At 45.6% G+C, this 18,257-nt stretch overlaps 1 protein-coding gene across 1 annotated transcript in view; it reads left to right on the forward strand.

Moving 5' to 3' along the window:
* LOC147717859 (uncharacterized) overlaps window positions 1-16,607 on the forward strand; it is a 31,390-nt gene extending 14,783 nt beyond the window's left edge. Inside the window, exons 2-3 of the mRNA XM_086924637.1 lie at window positions 8,944-9,051; window positions 14,929-16,607. Coding sequence (XP_086780763.1) covers window positions 8,944-9,051; window positions 14,929-15,140 — 320 coding nt within the window. The 3' untranslated portion in view covers window positions 15,141-16,607. The remainder of the gene's footprint in view (window positions 1-8,943; window positions 9,052-14,928) is intronic.
* The last annotated feature ends 1,650 nt before the right edge of the window (window positions 16,608-18,257 follow it).

Below are 18,257 nucleotides of genomic sequence, written 5' to 3' on the forward strand. Positions count from 1 at the left end.
GGGTGATGCCCAACGTTCTTAGTCTATTTATGAGGACATCATGGTTAACGGTGTCAAATGCCGCTGTCAGATCCAATAAGATCAGAGCGGCTCTGCCTCCTTTGTCCATGGATTGACGAATGTCATCCGATGCAATGATCAGGGCAGTTTCCGTTGAGTGACAGGCCCTGAAGCCATGTTGCGTGGGATCTAATAGGTGGTTGTCTAATAGGTGGTTTTGGCAGGGAGGGGTAAACACGATATAGGGCGGTAATGCTTAGCTGGGAGACTTCTCATTAAAATGGTAATGCTGGAAGCCTACAGGGCTGGGGCAGAGTCAGATTGGTATAATATCTGTAGATCACTGTAAACCTACATATTAAACCCCTTATATAAGTGTTCACAAAGCTTCCTATAGCACTTTTCCAGACCCCTAGAAGCAGGGTAGGGCGACACAGTTTTCGCTGTGACTAATGCTCTTATGAGTCTGGCATCCCCTTGATTGTAGTGGTTTTTACACAGAAAGTATTTTTTAAATGTTTTTAACAGCAGAAGTATTGTTTTTAATACATTAATTGCCTGTAATTGGAGATGTTTATCTGGTACTTGCTTGTTGCTTATTTGAATCGTTACATGTAACGCTTGTAGTTAATTATGCACAATATAAATATAATAATAGTAATAATTCAGGTAAAATGCCAATCGCACGGAGATCTCGAGTCATTGGCTGAAGGGTCATTTAAGTGGGGTAAAGTCCCACAGGAGTAATGCCCCAGCAGACTCATTCTCTCCCCTCGCTCGCCCCTTAGATGCGGTTGCACCAGAGAATCCAGCATGTGAGCAGTGTTCTGAATGAGCTCCGATCTCCCCCCAGAGAGGCCAAAGAGCGAATGTGGGGCTCTGTTTGCACCAGTTATCGAGCTCTGGAGATTTCATGTCATGTGGGCGATGTCAGCCAGTCCTGGTTTCGCAACTCTCCTTACTTTGCGGTCTGATACTTGTACTTCTGCATGTGTACACTTGAAGGGCGACACTCAAGTTCATTGAGAATCCCACGATTCAGTTGCGATAGACTCCCTTTCAGGACTACATGTCCCAGAATGCAAAGAAAAACAAGTACTAAATGAAGTACTAGCATGTGGCAGATTACCCTACGACACAGGAGGGCTGACAGCCCTCCAGGGAGATCCCACTCAGTACAAGGTCAAGGGACATCCGCGAGATATTAGAGGCTCAGGGACCCCTCATCACATTCTGCAGGGGGTTGGGGGGCTATCATTCTACGTTACGCCACAGGCATCTTGCAGTCTCTCTTCACAGAGCTGACATTTGGGAATGTCTTTTGCCCCCTGCTTGGTTCCCCGGTTCCCACCACCGCCCCACCCCACCCCTTTACTCCTGCCCCAGGCCTGTGCACGTGAGACGCCGAGCCCTAGGGTGGGGCCCCGCCAGAGAAGAGTTTCACCTGTTCGCCTCGCGCCAGAGGCATGTGACTACTAAGGATCCAAATGAAACATCATTAAAAAAAACAAGAGCAAACAACGCCTGGTGAATAAACAGGTGGAGGCGAGCCATGGAGAAGGGAAGCGCTGGAACAGTGACAATGTGAAACCCTGGGAAAGCGTGCTCATTAAGACGGATTATTTCAATAGAGGCTGCTGCTTATTTCCGAATTCAAAGACTCATCCTTTTATTGGCTGGGTAATGATGAAAGGCCGAGCCAGCTGAACTGGAATTTAAAACGATTTCATGCAGACTGGCCTCCACAACCATGGCCGAATCCATAAAGCGATCCAACTTTAATCAAACTAAGTGCACGCAATCGTGATGAATAGTGTAAACGCTCGACCCACTGCGCTACCTTCCATGATTCCAGAGAGCAGGCGGCCTGCATCTCTCTAGGGGGTTCAAGCCATCAGCAGCCGTACCCTACATTCCACTGGGGTTAAACTAGCTTCTTTAAGTTTACATGATGGAGATCTTTACAGTAAGCGCTCAACCTACTGAGCAATCTTAAATCGTATAAATCTTATGAAATGAAGGTTGCATGCCGATCTCGGCCGCAGGCGCGTAGGCAGCGCTAGATCTCTACGTTTAAATGTTATTCTACACTCACTGACAAGCCAATGTGACTAGATGAGTCTTGCAGTGACATTACTGCATTTAATTGAAAATGGGATAAGTCGAGTGTAGAGCAGTTTTGATTGGAAGGAGGTTTTACAAGGAGATGCCCAATCACATTTTCTGAATGTACACATTGCTGATTTAACTACCAACCATTGTTGGGATCTCGGGTTTAATCCTTTGCAGTAAACTCATCTAATCCAGAGGTTCCTACACTTCTTCTCACCTCTAGAAAAGCGACAAATGCTGATGAGACTCAATGGAGTGATGAAGATTTTTTGATTCTTTAAAATATCTAGGAACTGCCATGTGATACATATTTTGGCCCTTTCATGACAGATTTTGCCCTGAAGAAGTTTCAGTAAGGAACGAAACGTGTTGGCAAGGCTTATTCCCATTTTTTTTAGTATTTTGAGTCTAACTTGTGAATCCAAGGAGAGTTATTGATTATCTATTCTCTCCTGAATTTCACTGAATGCTGAGTGAGGAATTAATAGTACATTTAAGTTTTGAGTATCTCACCCTACTATAATGCTGTGTTCTGAGACATTCAGGTCTGAATGTGTACAAGAACAGAATGGAGCAAGGTCAAGCAGTGATGAGGTTTTTAAGGTATATTTAGGTTGTTCTGGACATGGCCGAGGGCCCTGAAACCTATGTCCATGCCTTGACCAGTTATGTTACCATCAGTTGTATGGCACCCTTCTACCATTAGTGGGACACTGAAGTTCTTTAGAATCGCACTATCCTTCCCACACAGTTGTGGAATTTTGACCAATGCGTTGTGTTAGTAAAGTTTTGTTTGTCCAGTCTTTTGTGTAACCATTTTTTATATTGGTTAGTGTGAAAAATAAAAGGTGAGACAGGCGCTTTCTGGGGCACTGGGTGCACAGTTGCACGTGCCAAAGGCTACGTTTATTTAATTCCACACTGGGCTCAATGGCTATCCTTTGCCCGAGTCCAGTAGAACGTTCTTTAGTCCGGCATCCCCACGTGTACAGCTGAGATGCAATGGTGTGCTTGGGAGAGTGTAGTCTGTTTAAGGTAACATGTTCTAACCCGTTCCAAGATGGCGGCTGGAATGTGCTGCAGATCTGATACTGCCAATGATATTGGCCCCATTTTGTGTATATTGGAGAGCCAGGAGCTCGCACAGACAGGTTCTGCTGGGGCAGGGTGAATCATACGTGTATCTTTCATGAGTGATGCGCATATTGTTCAAAACAAATCTGTAATTGTCAGATCAAAAACCTAACTGATCGAATGGGTATTCCGCTGAATGTGCGAAAAAGGCCCCGCTGAATGTGCGAAAAAGGCCCCGCCTATCTTAAGAAGAGAGGAATTCTTTTCTTGCGTCCTCTCACTCAGCCAGGGTTGCCCCTAGGTGACATGCTTCATCATTGGGGCCATCCCAAACAGCTTCTGTTTGGAGCATGCTGTAACTTGCAAAACTACGTACTTTTGTGAAAAAATGTGTAGTGCAGGGTTGTGGAATGGAAAAGTGATGCTAAAAAAATACCTAGCTAGAGAGGTAATATTTTATTCTTGCTCCTAGTTGCTCACTAGGAGTGGCTCACATGGGGCTGGTCCACGTGTGGTCCTGAAGAAGAGGTTTAGGGGATACCTCAAAACATGTCGACCAAATACTAGGGACCCTATACACATAATAGTTATATTTCTCCCTATTATTAACCCCATTTTATTCATACCAACTGGGAGCAAGAATAAAATATTAGCTCACTAGCTAGGCATTTTTAGCATCACTTTCCCACTCCACAACACTGCACTCCACATTTTTTCACTAAAGTGCTCCTACGTAGTTTCGCAAGTTGCAGCACGCCCCAAACAGCAGCTGTTTGGGATGCCCCCAATAATGAAGCATGTCACTTAGGGGCCACCCTGGGTGAGTTAGGGGACTAAAGAAAATAATTCCTCTTTTCTTAAGATAGGGGCCTTTTTCACACATTCAGCTGAATCCCCATCCATTCGGTTAGGTTTTTGATCTGACAATTACAGATTTTTCTGAACTATATGTACCTTGGAGGGTGAACATAACCTTTACCTCCATCTACCCCCATTTTTGAATATTATGATGTGCTTATTGGATAGTACGTGTTATAGGTAGTTTGATGGCAGCCGACCTTGTGGCAACAGAATTGTGTTGAATGTGTATAATGACACGGAGAGAAGAATTTGGTAGTGGTGTTTCCCTAAAAGGGAGTAACCGCACATCAGACTATGCACAAGTAGATAACTAGTATAGTAAGGGCAAATTATTTCGAGAATGCTGTACAAACAGCAGGGGAGCTAGAAAGACCAGTGTCACTCACTACCAAGGAGTGACCAAGGAAGATCAAAAATGATCCACCTGTACATGCAACAAAATAAGCGAGATCACAGCACAACCCAAATGCAAATGTTGAGGAGAAATAATAATCTCAGGAGTTGTAAGAATAAGCAGTCAATTTCTGTTACAAGACACAACATGTGATAATGACATAAACTAGTCTTAGAATGAATCAGAACAAGATGGCTGGATAAAACTGTTTTGAAAAAAGATTTTCTTTATTCCTTTTTCAAATTGAAGTGTGAAATGCAGCCAACACGTGTTTCGTCTGTACAACGTTGGTATTGAGACTTTCTCAAGGCTAAGGAGGCGGTAGAAGTGTCAAATTCTGAGTAATATCCAAGGTCAACACCTTGGATATAGCAAAATATCAGGTCGGAGAACACAGCGGGGATCCAATACAGATAGCGTGACGGCGATGTGATGACGTGGAATATAGATAATTCAATGAAGGGTCCCCTCCAACATCAGAGTTAACAGTTTGCTCATAAAACTCAGAAAACACGATGGAAATATTGCACTCCAAGTATGTGGCGAATCGTTCTTGTAGGTACTGATAAACAAGGCGTGACTTGCATAGACTTATATCTGACCTGTCGTGTTATCCACAGGTCAACAGTATATTAGAGAGATGAGCCTATGAACCCGACCAGTTTCTATCTCGTAAGAAAAAGAGGTCCACCACGCTTGATAACGCGGCTCATCATTATCAAGCGTGGGGGACCTCTTTTTTCGTTGCAGGTCAGATATAAGTCTATCATCACATCTTGTTTATGTCATTATCACATGTTGTGTCTTGTAACAGAAATTGACTGCTTATTCTTACAATTCCTGAGAATATTATTTCTCCTCAACATTTGCATTTGGGTAGTGCTGTGTATAATAACATTGTTTGTCGGGGCACTTTGGGTGATGATGTGGGGCCGCTTTTGGGCAGTTTGTGAGGTCGGCACATGAAGGTTGGGCGACCAAAAAGAAGAGAATAAAGGGAGCCTTGGAGATCATATTTGTTTTTTATCATTGCCAGCTGACGGCAGCATCGTGATCACGGACAACAAAACATTCCGGTGCCATGTTGTGCGCATGTGCGGTGCTATGTCTAATTTGTTACAGGTGTTTGGTTGCACTGTGAGAGAGAGGATAAAAGTTCAGTGAATGCAATGTTTACTATCAAAACGCAGTCTTTTACTTAGGACAAACATAGGATAAATAAAGTGGTTTTCTTTAACCCCTCCCCTGCTGATGACGGAACCGCTCCGTCATCAGCTGCGGTGGCGCTGTGCTGATGACGGAGCGGTTCCGTGATGGCCCGGCCGCCGCTCCTGCACGGAGCTGATTTCGCGCCTGCGCGGCGCGTTCTATTGAGCGGGGCGGGCCATGACGGAACAGCTCCGTCACGAGCACAGCTCAACCGCGGCTGGTGACGGAGCGGTTCTGTCACCAGCCTGCGCCCGCTGCGCGGCCGCCCCGCCCTGTTAGCGCTGCGGCGGAATAGCCGCCGCAGCGAAAGGGTTAATGAGTGGCACCCCAGTGTGCTCTACGTCTTTGCAGTGTGTGTGTTCATGTGTGTAATGTTCTGTTTAACGTGTTATGTTGTATGTCTTTGTAACACTTCTTGGTGACAGCTACTGTTTGGGTTTTGTGGTAAGTAAACTATGTGTCATTTCAAGCGTGTTAAGGATATTATGTTGTTATGTTATGTTAAAATTATTTGTAGAGCGGACGTACACCGATTGGTTTCTTGGCACTATATATAGGAGTTTTCTTGGTACTAAATATAGGAGTAGCCAGAGTCCTAGTGAGTTAGTCCTATGCCTGTGTGAACAGCCATGTCTTAAGGTGGATGGTTTGCAGTTGTGACTAATGTTCCTTGTGAGATGTGTCTGTGTGTGGTCTGTCAAGAAAGCAATGGTCATGTGGCCCTGCCTCGTGTTCTGTGGCTTTGTCTGTGTGTGTAGCGTAGAAGGTGAAAGTACTAAGGGGCATATCATCAAGCCCCGGAGATAAAATTATCACCGCTTTAGCATCCGTTTTTGGACAGAAAGCGGTGATAATTTTATCGCCTAATCAGCAAGGTCACGCTATCGCGTGAATCCTTGCATTATCGCCCTTTCCAACCAACCCCCATCTTTGCATCTCCAATGAGATGTAAAGTGGGCGTTCCTGCCCTGACATAACTGGCGAAATGTCGCTAAGCGACATTTCTCCAATTATCAATGGGCATGCTAACCTGCAGAGCGACAAGCAAAGTAGCGATAACCTCTGTTATCACTACTTTCCTTACGACTGCTTCAAAACTGACTTAGCCATGATATCCTATGTAAAGTGGATATCATGGCTAAGTATGCCTTGCCCTATCAGCAAGCTTTCGCCAAACCTTGTGCGATTATCGCTGTATTTTCAGCGATAATCGCACAATTGGCAGCTTTGGAGATAAGCGTTGCTGATAGCACGCTATCTCCGCGATAAAATTCAGAGTTGGCCAGCGACAATTAACCTCGCGCTAAGAGAGCTGAGCGATAATTATCGAATGGCCTTGATGATTTGCCCCTAAGTGATGGTCAGCTGAATGGTACACCAGGATATTGCTTGGTGTATGGAAGCTTGTGTTGGTATTTTTTACTGGCTGTTGCGCCTTTGTAGTTGGTGCTGGTGGAAGGTTGCATGCCGCCTGGTTGTTATACGTTTGAGGCTGGCCCAATGTGTACTACTGGGTAGTTGTCATATCCACAAGAATATACTTACGCAAGACAGCTGCACAGAGGTAAATCTGTGCTCTGTGTAGGTAAAGAGGTTGAGCTATCGGCCCTTTGACATCCGGGCTGGGCTGAGATAACTTCCGCTGTATACTGGACTTTTCTGCACAGCTGCCACGCAGTGCTTTGCCTCACGGGGGCGCTCAGGTCACGTAAGAGGCTACAATTACAGGAGCACTGTGCGATAAACCGGGCCCGAGGACGGACGAGAGATGGATCTTCCGAGCCGTAGGGGGGACGGCCAGATGTTCTAAGGGGGGAGGGGTGCATTGATTAGGAGGCAACTCGATGACAGCTGTCTATAAGTTTTAGAGTTGATAGGATACTGCGGGGAGGGTGCTGAGTGCGGGGCATTGGAGGGCGGGAGGCGAGCACAAGGAGGGGGCAGCGACGGAAGTCATCTGGACGCATAGTGCGCGTACCAAGAACACAAGGCTCAGCAGGGGAAAATAGGGAATTGAGGCAACTGCTGCACACATGAAAGAAACAATTCATTCAAAACCAATTTTTAAAGATGTCACATTAATGGCTCATTAGCAGGCGGAAACAGCAGTTCCGAAAAATTGGAATTTCATTTGCAACTGTCTTTCACTATTTCTGTTTTTCCGTTTTGCATCATTTATGCATCACTCCGAAGGGTTTGGTAATATTGATTAAAGTAAAAAAGCTGATTGGTTTTATTGGTTTTAAAAGAAGTAATTTGTAGACAAGATAGCCAGATGCCTCCATGTGACCGGAGGTAAATGCTCTAATCTGCTGCTTTACTTACACAAAGCACTAGAATCTGTCATTAAGGGCCAGACGTACGACCGTTTTTGGTGGTCGCAAGCGGTGAATTGGTCCGTTTGCGACCGCTAAAAAGGGTTGAACCATATGCCAGAGTCGGCCACCTGTTACTGAATCGCAAAATAGGTTTTGTGAGTCACTATTGGAAAGGGGCATGCCAAGGGTGTCACTTCCTAACAGCGAGTCGCGGGGGGATGTAAAATTATACAACCTCGAATGCGGTTGCAAAACAATCACATTGACCACAAATGTCAGATTGGTTGTAATCCATTTGCAAACGGAAAGGGTTCTCCAAGGGACCCTTTTCGCTTTGTGATTGGCAGCAAACATGTTTTTGAAGAGCAGGCAGTGGCCTGCTCTTAACAAATGAAACCGAAACATTTAATTTTTATTGTTTATATGCATCCTGTTTTTCTTTATTTCTTTTATTGAAAAATCAGTCACAGAACTGACCCCAACAGGCCACCATTCCTGTGAGTATCGGCCATTTCCAATGGGTAGCAAAATGCACCTGCCTCGTGAATAGTAATGAGGCCGCTCCTTTGTGACCCATTGGGGAATCGCAAAGAGTGTCTCAGACATTGTTGTACATCAGTGTTTGCGACTCACAATCTAGGAGTTGCAGAAAAATGCAATGGCAAGGCGCAAACACTGAGGGTCGTACATCTGGCCCTACGTCCCACTGGTGTTGGTAAAAGCAAGACTACACTTACCAGAATGCTTTGTGTTCTTCATAAAAGATCCGATCGAGAGCATGTTGTCCTTGGTGACAATGAGTCATTTGATAGCCGCAAGTCTCATCATACAATAAGTGCGAGTCTTCTGCCCGACACGTGAGATGCTCCTTGCCAGAACTCCCCACCTCTCCGTCCTGGATTTTTGGGTTTGGAGGTTGGAGCTCTACGTCATTGTTCTGACTCTTTCCTACTCTCTTCTTCCTTCCTGCCCCAGGTGAAGGACTACAGTGCTACAAATGTGACTTAGCCTGCACCAGCCTAATCAGGAAAAACGTGACCTGTGAAGCCGGCCAAGTCTGCGGCAAATCACAGACTTTCAAAGGTAATACCAAAACTTAAGAGCTGTTCTTTATCCTTGATCTGTGCATGTGTATGTCGTTAGAGTGAAAATAAATGTGGCTCAATAACATGTTAATTACGTCAACTATACTATTAAACTCACATTCACACATTTATCACTACTGTGCTAATGTCAAATTCCTGTTTACCACCATAGCAGCTTCATGAGCTTTCACATGAGAAATCTTTGTTTTCTGTCTCACAGATTGCATGTCAGAATTACTTTACTCGTGGAAACGGTATAGAAACAAGGGCAACACCATAGTGGTTTAAGCTAGCAGCACAAAAATTAACTCTTTGTATCCTGGTTTTGGTTAAATTTAATTGAAGATACCAAATATGCCGATCAACATAATATGATATTCTTTTTATTAACATTGTTGAGTGAGGAGAGGGGCAAAATGACTTGCTCGAGGCTTTACTGCTCGTGAACCATGGCCCCTCCTCACACAAAGCAACAGTAATAAAAAGCATACTACACACTGTGAGCCTCATGTATGAGAAATGACGCATCGCTGCGTGGAAGCAGCGATGCGTCACTTCTCAGTGCGCACTCCTTGCGACATACCTGATGCGTCATATTTAATGTATGATGCATCATGTCGCAAGGAGTTACAGATACGTCAGTATTTCTGACGTATCTGTAAGCGCAACAGTGATGCATTGCTGGAGTGTGTCACAAAAGTGACGCAACTTCAGCAATGTGTCCTTTCACATGGGGCAAGCCCCAGGTGAAAGGGCCTGCGTCAGTCTTACGCCTGCCATGAGGCAGGCGTAAGATATTGACGCATTGGCGTCCTAGAAGTGGCGCAGTGAAATCTCATAGATTTCACTGCGTCACTTCCTGGGCCCTTTCATGCATCAATACGCCCCTGTGCATACATTATACCTGCCGCAGGTATAATGTGGCGCAGGGGTTTACAAAGTGACAAATCTACCTAGATGTGTCACTTTGTAAATATGGCGCAACAAGGCGCATTTTTTACGCCACTGGTACGTCACAAAAGTGATGCACCGGTGGCGTAAAAGTGACGCACAGCCTCATAAATGAGGCCCTGTGTATCTACATATGTGCTATATAAGTACATATATATGGGTGTGAATAGAGGTAAGAAGCAAGTAATAGGAGGCGGATGTAGGCTTAATACGAGGACCATTTTGCAGGGCATGTTCCCTTGATGTTTTGGGGTGCATTGGCTGCTCCCCCCGAGGTGCTGGAGGGGGTCGGATAAAGGCCCGGGCTGTGCCAGGACCCGCAGCCCATGTTGCCAGTGTCTTCGGCCTTCTCTGGCATCGCCCCGAGAATTTAGAATTCTTTCCCCTCTGAAACCAGACTGAATCCTTCAACGGCATCTTTCAAGAAAGAAGTTAAACTACTTCTCATGATCAGATTTCTGCCCTAGATAGCTGGAACTCTCCTTTCGGAGTCTATCAGGACTCAACTTTGCTCATGATTACGGCTTGTTTATTTTGGTACTGTTGTGATCTATCCGTCTGGTTTTCTCAACTATCATAATACTGGTTGCATTTGTCTCTGTTCTTTAACATGTGTAAAGCGCTCTGATACCCATAAGGGTCTGTTGGCACTATATGAAACCTTCAAATAAAATAATAAATAACAATACTAGGTACAGATCCAGTCCGGTATAACTGGGCCTGTGTTTCCCAGCTCTGGAAGTGGTACCCCTACTCTACCAGACTCCTCATGAGGCACTGAGTGTTTGAAAAAACGAATAAAATAACAACCCCTTCTCTCCCACTCCCTCAGATCTTCCATTCGATCCAATTTTCATTTTAGTTTACCCATTCCCCTTCCTGCACCCTCCCAGTGCTTAATTTGAGCTGGTGGGTGCGGATGGAGGCCACCGGCACTCATGCTTGGTGGAACGGCACTAATGTCTCTTCATTAGACATTTACTGAGACTAAGAGAGGGAAAAACACACAACATGAAAAGACAGAGGAAGAGAAAAACCGCCACCAAGAGACAAAGCAGGTGCCAGCAAGAGTGACATGAAGGGGCGGGGAGTGTTTGTCCGCGGACTAAAGAGGCATTCGTTGGATTTCATTCTACGCAGCCTTTGTATTCCGTGCACCAGCATCTAATAGCTCTGGCCACGGGCTACTGGGCAGAGGTTTGGGCACCGGCACTTATTCTTTTACAAATTAAGTACTGCACTTTCCCCATTTTAACGGCCTTCCCTCTCGAGTACTCCCGTCCTCTCTACCCCACTGCTCTTTTCCACAGCCCCCTTGTGAGCTGTCACCCTTTTCGGTGCCCTCCTCCTGCCTTAGTGTTCTTTTCCCACTCCTGCCCGCCCACCTCACGCTCACCCAGCTCTTGAAGCAGCAAATAAAGTTTTGATTGTTCTTTAACAGTTTTTTCACTTGTGTCCTTTAAATTGTCACTTCGGGACTCATTCCCAGGCTCACAACATGGCTATTCTTCTACACTTCCAGGCCACGCTGACCTTGACCCACGTTGTACAGGCACCGACTGCTTGCACATCTCTTGAGCATAGTCGCGCATGCGTAGATCACCACAGTTTTGGAGTCTTGCAAACCTCCATTTTCTAGTAGGCCGCATGGGCCATAATGGGAACTATTATAGAAGCAAACACAATTAAACGTTAAATTTCGAAGTATAGCCCTTCTGTTTACCTGCCCCCATTCTTAGGTAACCCTGTTAGCTATTACCTAGCGTTTTAGCGACATTTATGCATTGTTTTCTTACAATTCTCCATAATTTTCGCCACAATAAGACATATAGAAAGCATACATACACAAGTTTTCGTTAGATTATGACATTTGCGTACTATGTTAGTATAACAATTTCACTTACTTAGTATATTATGATTCGCAACATAAGCAAATTAGTATCCCACGTGTATTTGTGTGTGTACATTCTATTCTACGTTGGTTAATTCCAAAAAACACACGAATAATACATATTACTGTTATGGGAAAGAGACTTCGAGAGGGTTATAAAAAAAAATTTGTTTTCACCCTCGCTCCATCAGAGACAGTTGTGAGAGTTGTGGGGCGGGTTGGAGACTTGTGGGTCTGTGCTTGCTGCATCATATTGTGAGACCTGATTGCTCTGAATGTTTGCAGAGCGTGAGGCAAAAGTATCATGAATGAAAGAGACTTTTTTGCCAAAAGATGGGTTAAACTTTTGCAAAAGGCTTGGTCTATACCCTTGCAACACCTGGGCATCGAGGTCACAAGAGGCCTCGAGGGAATGGTGGTGGCCAATTTACAGCCGTTGATGGCAAATGGACTGTGACTTACACAGGTGGTCCTCCTTAAAGCTCCCTGTGTGGGGCAGAAGGCAAGTGTTAAAAATGGTCAACACTCCCAGATTCAACTAAGCTTTCAGCATGCTTGCAAATGCTCACGGTGCACCTTTTGACTCTAAATAAGGATATTAAAGAGCTTATTTGGGCAGGCAGAGAGCCTAGGCATAAACATGCAAAACGTCATGCAGACACCTGGACCCGGGACATTACCAATGTACCCACCCACGATGCTCGCAATGTGGGTGTACATAGGAGGCTGGGCATAGTATTTTACATCAAGGAGCATCACTCTGGTCTAACACAGCCCTTACAATAGGCAAGGAGACCTTTTAAAATCCACTACCAGTATGATGAAGACCTTTGAAGTTCTTTGTACGGATGTTCCCCTGAGACCGGTACGCTACCGGCAATATTTCCAAGTGTGTCCCTGTTTACACAGTGTGCTTGGTGCCGTGCCAGTTCCCTTATCAGAGTCGTCTATTCTAGCCTTAGAACCTGCCACAGCGGGCTCTACCAGCCATTAAAGGCCTGCTCAAGCATTAAAGGCCCGAGCCAAAGGCCTTTATTATTGACTCATTATACGCTTGTAATGTTAGTCGGGAGGCAACGAGGCACTGGCAGGCCTGTCATGGTGCCGAATACACTGGTCGGATGTGCTCGATAACCATGACAGGACACTGAGAGAAGTGCAATTGAAGTTTTCTAATTTTAAACAATCATACACCTTGGCTTGGACACTGAGTCACAACTAGGTGACAAGGTTAATTGGGGGGGGGGGGTGCACCTCTGTGCCGGTGTATGCTGCCTTAACTTGTCGTAATAAACATTACTTTACCATCTCTGCTGATAAAGCCCTTGGCTTGCTGTGGAAGGAGAGAGGATCGGTGACCATATGCAGCGATGCAGCCCTAAATCAGCAGAGGGCCAGCCTTGGAGGCTTTGAGGCAGCCGGCAGATTATGCTTTTTTGCATTAAAAAGATGTCTAGTCGGTTACTGGGGGAGGTGGGACCAGTCCTGGAGGCTTTGATGCAGCCGGCAGACTATGCATTTACTGCATTAGAAGAGTGCTAGTCTGTCCCTGGAACCAGACCTAGAGGCTTTGATACAACCAGCTAACCATGCATTTACCACTGCATCCCTAGGATGACTGGTCTGTCCTGGTGGTGGGAGCTGAGGGAGGAGATGGACCAGTCCTGGAGGTTTTGATACAACCAGCTAACCATGCATTTACCACTGCATCACAAGACTGACTGGTCTGTCCTGGTGGTGGGAGGTGAGGGAGGAGATGGACCAGTCCTGGAGGTTTTGATACAACCAGCTAACCATGCATTTACCACTGCATCACAAGACTGACGGGTCTGTCCTGGTGGTGGGAGGTGAGGGAGGAGATGGACCAGTCCTGGAGGTTTTGATACAACCAGCTAACCATGCATTTACCACTGCATCCCTAGGATGACTGGTCTGTCCTGGTGGTGGGAGGTGAGGGAGGAGATGGACCAGTCCTGGAGGTTTTGATACAACCAGCTAACCATGCATTTACCACTGCATCCCTAGGATGACTGGTCTGTCCTGGTGGTGGGAGGTGAGGGAGGAGATGGACCAGTCCTGGAGGTTTTGATACAACCAGCTAACCATGCATTTACCACTGCATCACAAGACTGACGGGTCTGTCCTGGTGGTGGGAGGTGAGGGAGGAGATGGGACCAGTCCTGGAGGCTTTGCTACAACCAGCTAACCATGCATTTACCACTGCATCCCTAGGATGACTGGTCTGTCCTGGTGGTGGGAGGTGAGGGAGGAGATGGACCAGTCCTGGAGGTTTTGATACAACCAGCTAACCATGCATTCACCACTGCATCACAAGACTGACGGGTCTGTCCTGGTGGTGGGAGGTGAGGGAGGAGATGGGACCAGTCCTGGAGGTTTTGATACAACCAGCTAACCATGCATTTACCACTGCATCCCTAGGATGACTGGTCTGTCCTGGTGGTGGGAGGTGAGGGAGGAGATGGGACCAGTCCTGGAGGCTTTGATGCAACTGGTCGACCATGAATATTTTGCATTACAAAGATGTCTAGTCTGTCCCCGCGGGGAGCTGGGCCAGCACTAAAGGCTTTGATGCAGCTGCTCATCATGCATTTATTGCATTTGAAAAATGTCTAATGTGTTCTTGGAGTAGGTGGTACTAGTCCTGGAGGCTTTGATGCAACTGTCTAACCATGCGTTTATTGCATTTGTCATGTGTCAAGCGTTTACTGCATTCGAAGGTTGACTAGTCGACCGACCATATGTGTACTGTATAAGAGGGATAGCTATTCTGGCCTTGGGGCCGGTGGGGCTATCGATAGAGGCTGTGATGCTGCCATCTAGTCCTACATTTACTGCATGAGAGGGATGCCTAGTCTGTCCCTGAGGGAGGGGGGCCAGCCCTGGAAGCTGTGATGCTGACGGCCAATCCTGCATTAGAATGGCGACTAGTCTGCCCATGTGGGAAGTGGAAGAGCTGCTTTTGGTGTCCATTGTTTCCTCTGTTCACTCACACTCATCTTGCTTTATCCCTAGGAAACAGTCCAAGTTTCACCGCAGAATCATGCTTGAACAAAACACTTTGCGGCACTACCAGTAACAAGACTCAAGACTTGGGATTGGTGAACATCGACTACAGCGTCAAGTACACCTGCTGCGAGGGAGACTTGTGCAACAGTGGGAACATGTTCACATTCACCTTGCTCTCTGGCATTTCTGCATTGGTGGTCATGTTTCTGAACATCTGAGACCATGGAGGGAGCCTGAGTGGGAGGAGGGTGGTTTGCAGGGCGGGTTGGGCAGGGGCGGGGGTATTATATACCTTCATAAAGCATGCAGGTTTGATGTTATAACATGTTACTTGCTAGGAGTCATCAAGACAGTTCATAAATGGTAGAATGATTTGCTAAAATGCACAGGAAGGGGAGTTTCAGCCTAGAAAGACCTTCAAATCACCCATCTTAGATCTCAAAGTTGTTGAGTAATAAAGGATGCATGTAAGCCCTGGTCGACGCACAACCAAATATGTCTGAGGCATGGTCTTCAAGGTCGAATTAACATATCTATTAACTATTTACTGTAAGTATTCCCCAGCTCTGGCCACCCCATCCTATCCAAACGCAATCATAAACACTCATGAGCTAAGCTGGTCTGAGCCCAGTATAGAACTGTAAACAATCAGGCAGATACTCTCTCCGGCTGTAGCCCGCTCAACGATGCACGACAAGCCATCTGTGGGCTTTGTCCTTAAAGTCAAGTTCTCTTTATGAAGTCTTACATCTCCCACAATCACCGACAGCAATCATTTCAAAATTGTGCTTTGTTTGATGATATCTGTTTGGGTTTTGAGACCTATTGTGGCATCAATCACTGGATGGCCCCTTTAAGATGTGGTAGGATCCAACTGAAGTGGAAGAGTCCATTGACAGGGGTTCCTCAGGGCTGTAGCCTCACTGATCATAATGTTCTAGAAGCCTGAAAAGATTGAAGGGGAGCAGGCCTAGCACACGATCTTATCTTGGAGAGTTTTCCATCACTTGGTATAGTTTTCCATTTCCAAGCCTGTCACAGAACTGACAACGGTCTCCATCTGAAAGCTTTGAAATTTGCTGCCAAACCTCAGTCCTCTGCTTAGCTTACGCGCTATAATTTTCCCCAGGCATGTATCCAGCCCCATCTAACCTCTATAGTTGTTCTTCTGGATCATGTTAGCCCATTTCCCATACTCCTAGCAAACTGGAAAATGAATTGTAAATAATTTTCAAGATGATTTTATTTTGGGGGAATTTTCTTTTGTTCTAATGCCTAGATGCTGTTTAGTCTAAGGTTCTTTATGCATATTCTAGCTAACTGATGTAATTATTCGTTTTTATAATAAATTAAATCTGTTTCATTGTGGACAGAAATGGATTTTCCCTTTATGTTAGCGCAGTCAGTGTATGCTCATACAAGTAGCTGTGGTGGGTCTGGAGTGCTGGTCATGCATTGTTCGCGAGCCGGTGGGTTAGCCACAGCATTGCTGACAGCATGTTGGAACAGCACTTTGAAGGACCCCTTGATGGGTCTTGTACTAGGGGTAGATTAAAGTCCAAATTAGGGAGGAAGATGTTACAAATTGTAAAGAAGGTCTAGATGTTTTTTTTATACCTGTACATCTTTTTGTATTGTAACTCCTGACTGCTACAACTCTTATAATAAAGTAAAAATTTCAGAGACCACTTTGTTGTGACAACTTTCTGTTATACAGTGCAGTTCCTGTATGCTCTAAGCATAGAACCTTTACTTGGTAACAACTAATGTATGCATGCAGTATTATTCCAAGTGGGGTAAGTTGATGCCCGGTCAGCTGTGAAGGAACCACTCGCTGTTGATGTTTGTCATAAATACTACTATCCTGCCAGTAACGCGTACATGGTTATTTACAACAATTTGGCTATGAGCTGCCCAGGAAACAGAGCAGCATATCAAGGTGGTTGTAGAGGATCCATGCATGTGGTGAGAGTGAGCACTGACTGCAGTGTGACAGTGAACAGGTACTTCTGTTGACCTCAGAGGCAACCTTTGGGAGTTTTGTCACCTTCATCTTGTTCATGGACTGCTTCAGATGAGATTTTTGGAGACTATGCAGTGACATGTTTCCCGCAAACCAACAGCTGAACACAAGAGCTGCCGTCGTACCACGTTCCAATCCACTGGCACACAGTCCCTGAGCATGGAGTGCCCCGTCCAGTGGTGTGTGTGTTGCAGAGCATTGCGAAGTATGCCATCCAGCGTGACACATGCGTAGCAGCCATCTTGGAATAGGTTGCATGTGTATATGGTGATATGCACACATGAAGTTGTACCAGAATGTACAGAGCGTGTACTTCCCTAAGGGACAAGTATCTAGTGAGTAAAGTGACCCTCACACCTACTTCTACTTACCCTTAAGGTATCATTCCATTTCCTGGTGGAGAACAAGTGCACCATATTTACTTTCACAGTGATCTGCACTCCTCATTATCTTTCAGATTCACACAAAGATGTGGATGCATTTTGAATGCATATCCATACACGGTTAGTCGCACACCTTGACAATACTTATTTTGGTAATAGTTGTCCTTTTAAGTTTTGTCACTTACACCTTAATTGTTGTTTTACATTTATGTTGTTCCTATTACTCCATGTAATAGAATCTTCCCATCCAGCCATCGTTACTCCACCATTACTTCTTTCTCAGCCTGCTCCACCAGCTTTGATTAAATGGGAAGGTTAAGTGAACATGTTTGATAAGTAGGGATGGGTGGAAGTAGTGGAGTTTCACTCTGAGGAACTCTACAGAGTTACATAAAAACTCTGCGAGATTCAGCGACATTTCACCAACGGGTAGAAAATATGCAGCCCGTGCTGCAATTTACAGCACCATGCGTGGCGCAAAAGCGCACAGTCATTCGCGCTGATTTTGCTGCTGCTCAAGTAGAAAATCTACTTGAGAGGCAGCAAATCTGCTCGAACGGCAGCCCTCTGACTGTGAACGCTTGTGAACACTGGCGACCGCTCACGTTAGAAAATCACACTAAGGGACACCAAATCTCGCTCGTCCGCGGTGATTGGCGGAATTTGAGCAGAACTCTGATACTTTTTCATGACACAATGTAAATGAATCGGGGTTGTTGCTGAAGGGTGGTAAGACCTAGCAGCTGCACGGGGTGCAGAGTGCTGTCTAACGTACCTGTGAGGGACACAATTTCTGTTACCCACTGATCACAAATGTTGGCAAATGTATTGCTCCCTGGTGGGGCAGGTAAAGATCCAACAAGAGTTGCAACACTTGCTGCTAGAGTACCGGAATATTGCTATGAATTGAACATATTCAAGGATGGAAA

Source organism: Lissotriton vulgaris, chromosome 5 (assembly GCF_964263255.1).
Source record: "Lissotriton vulgaris chromosome 5, aLisVul1.2, whole genome shotgun sequence".
Classification (NCBI taxonomy): Eukaryota; Metazoa; Chordata; class Amphibia; order Caudata; family Salamandridae; genus Lissotriton; species Lissotriton vulgaris.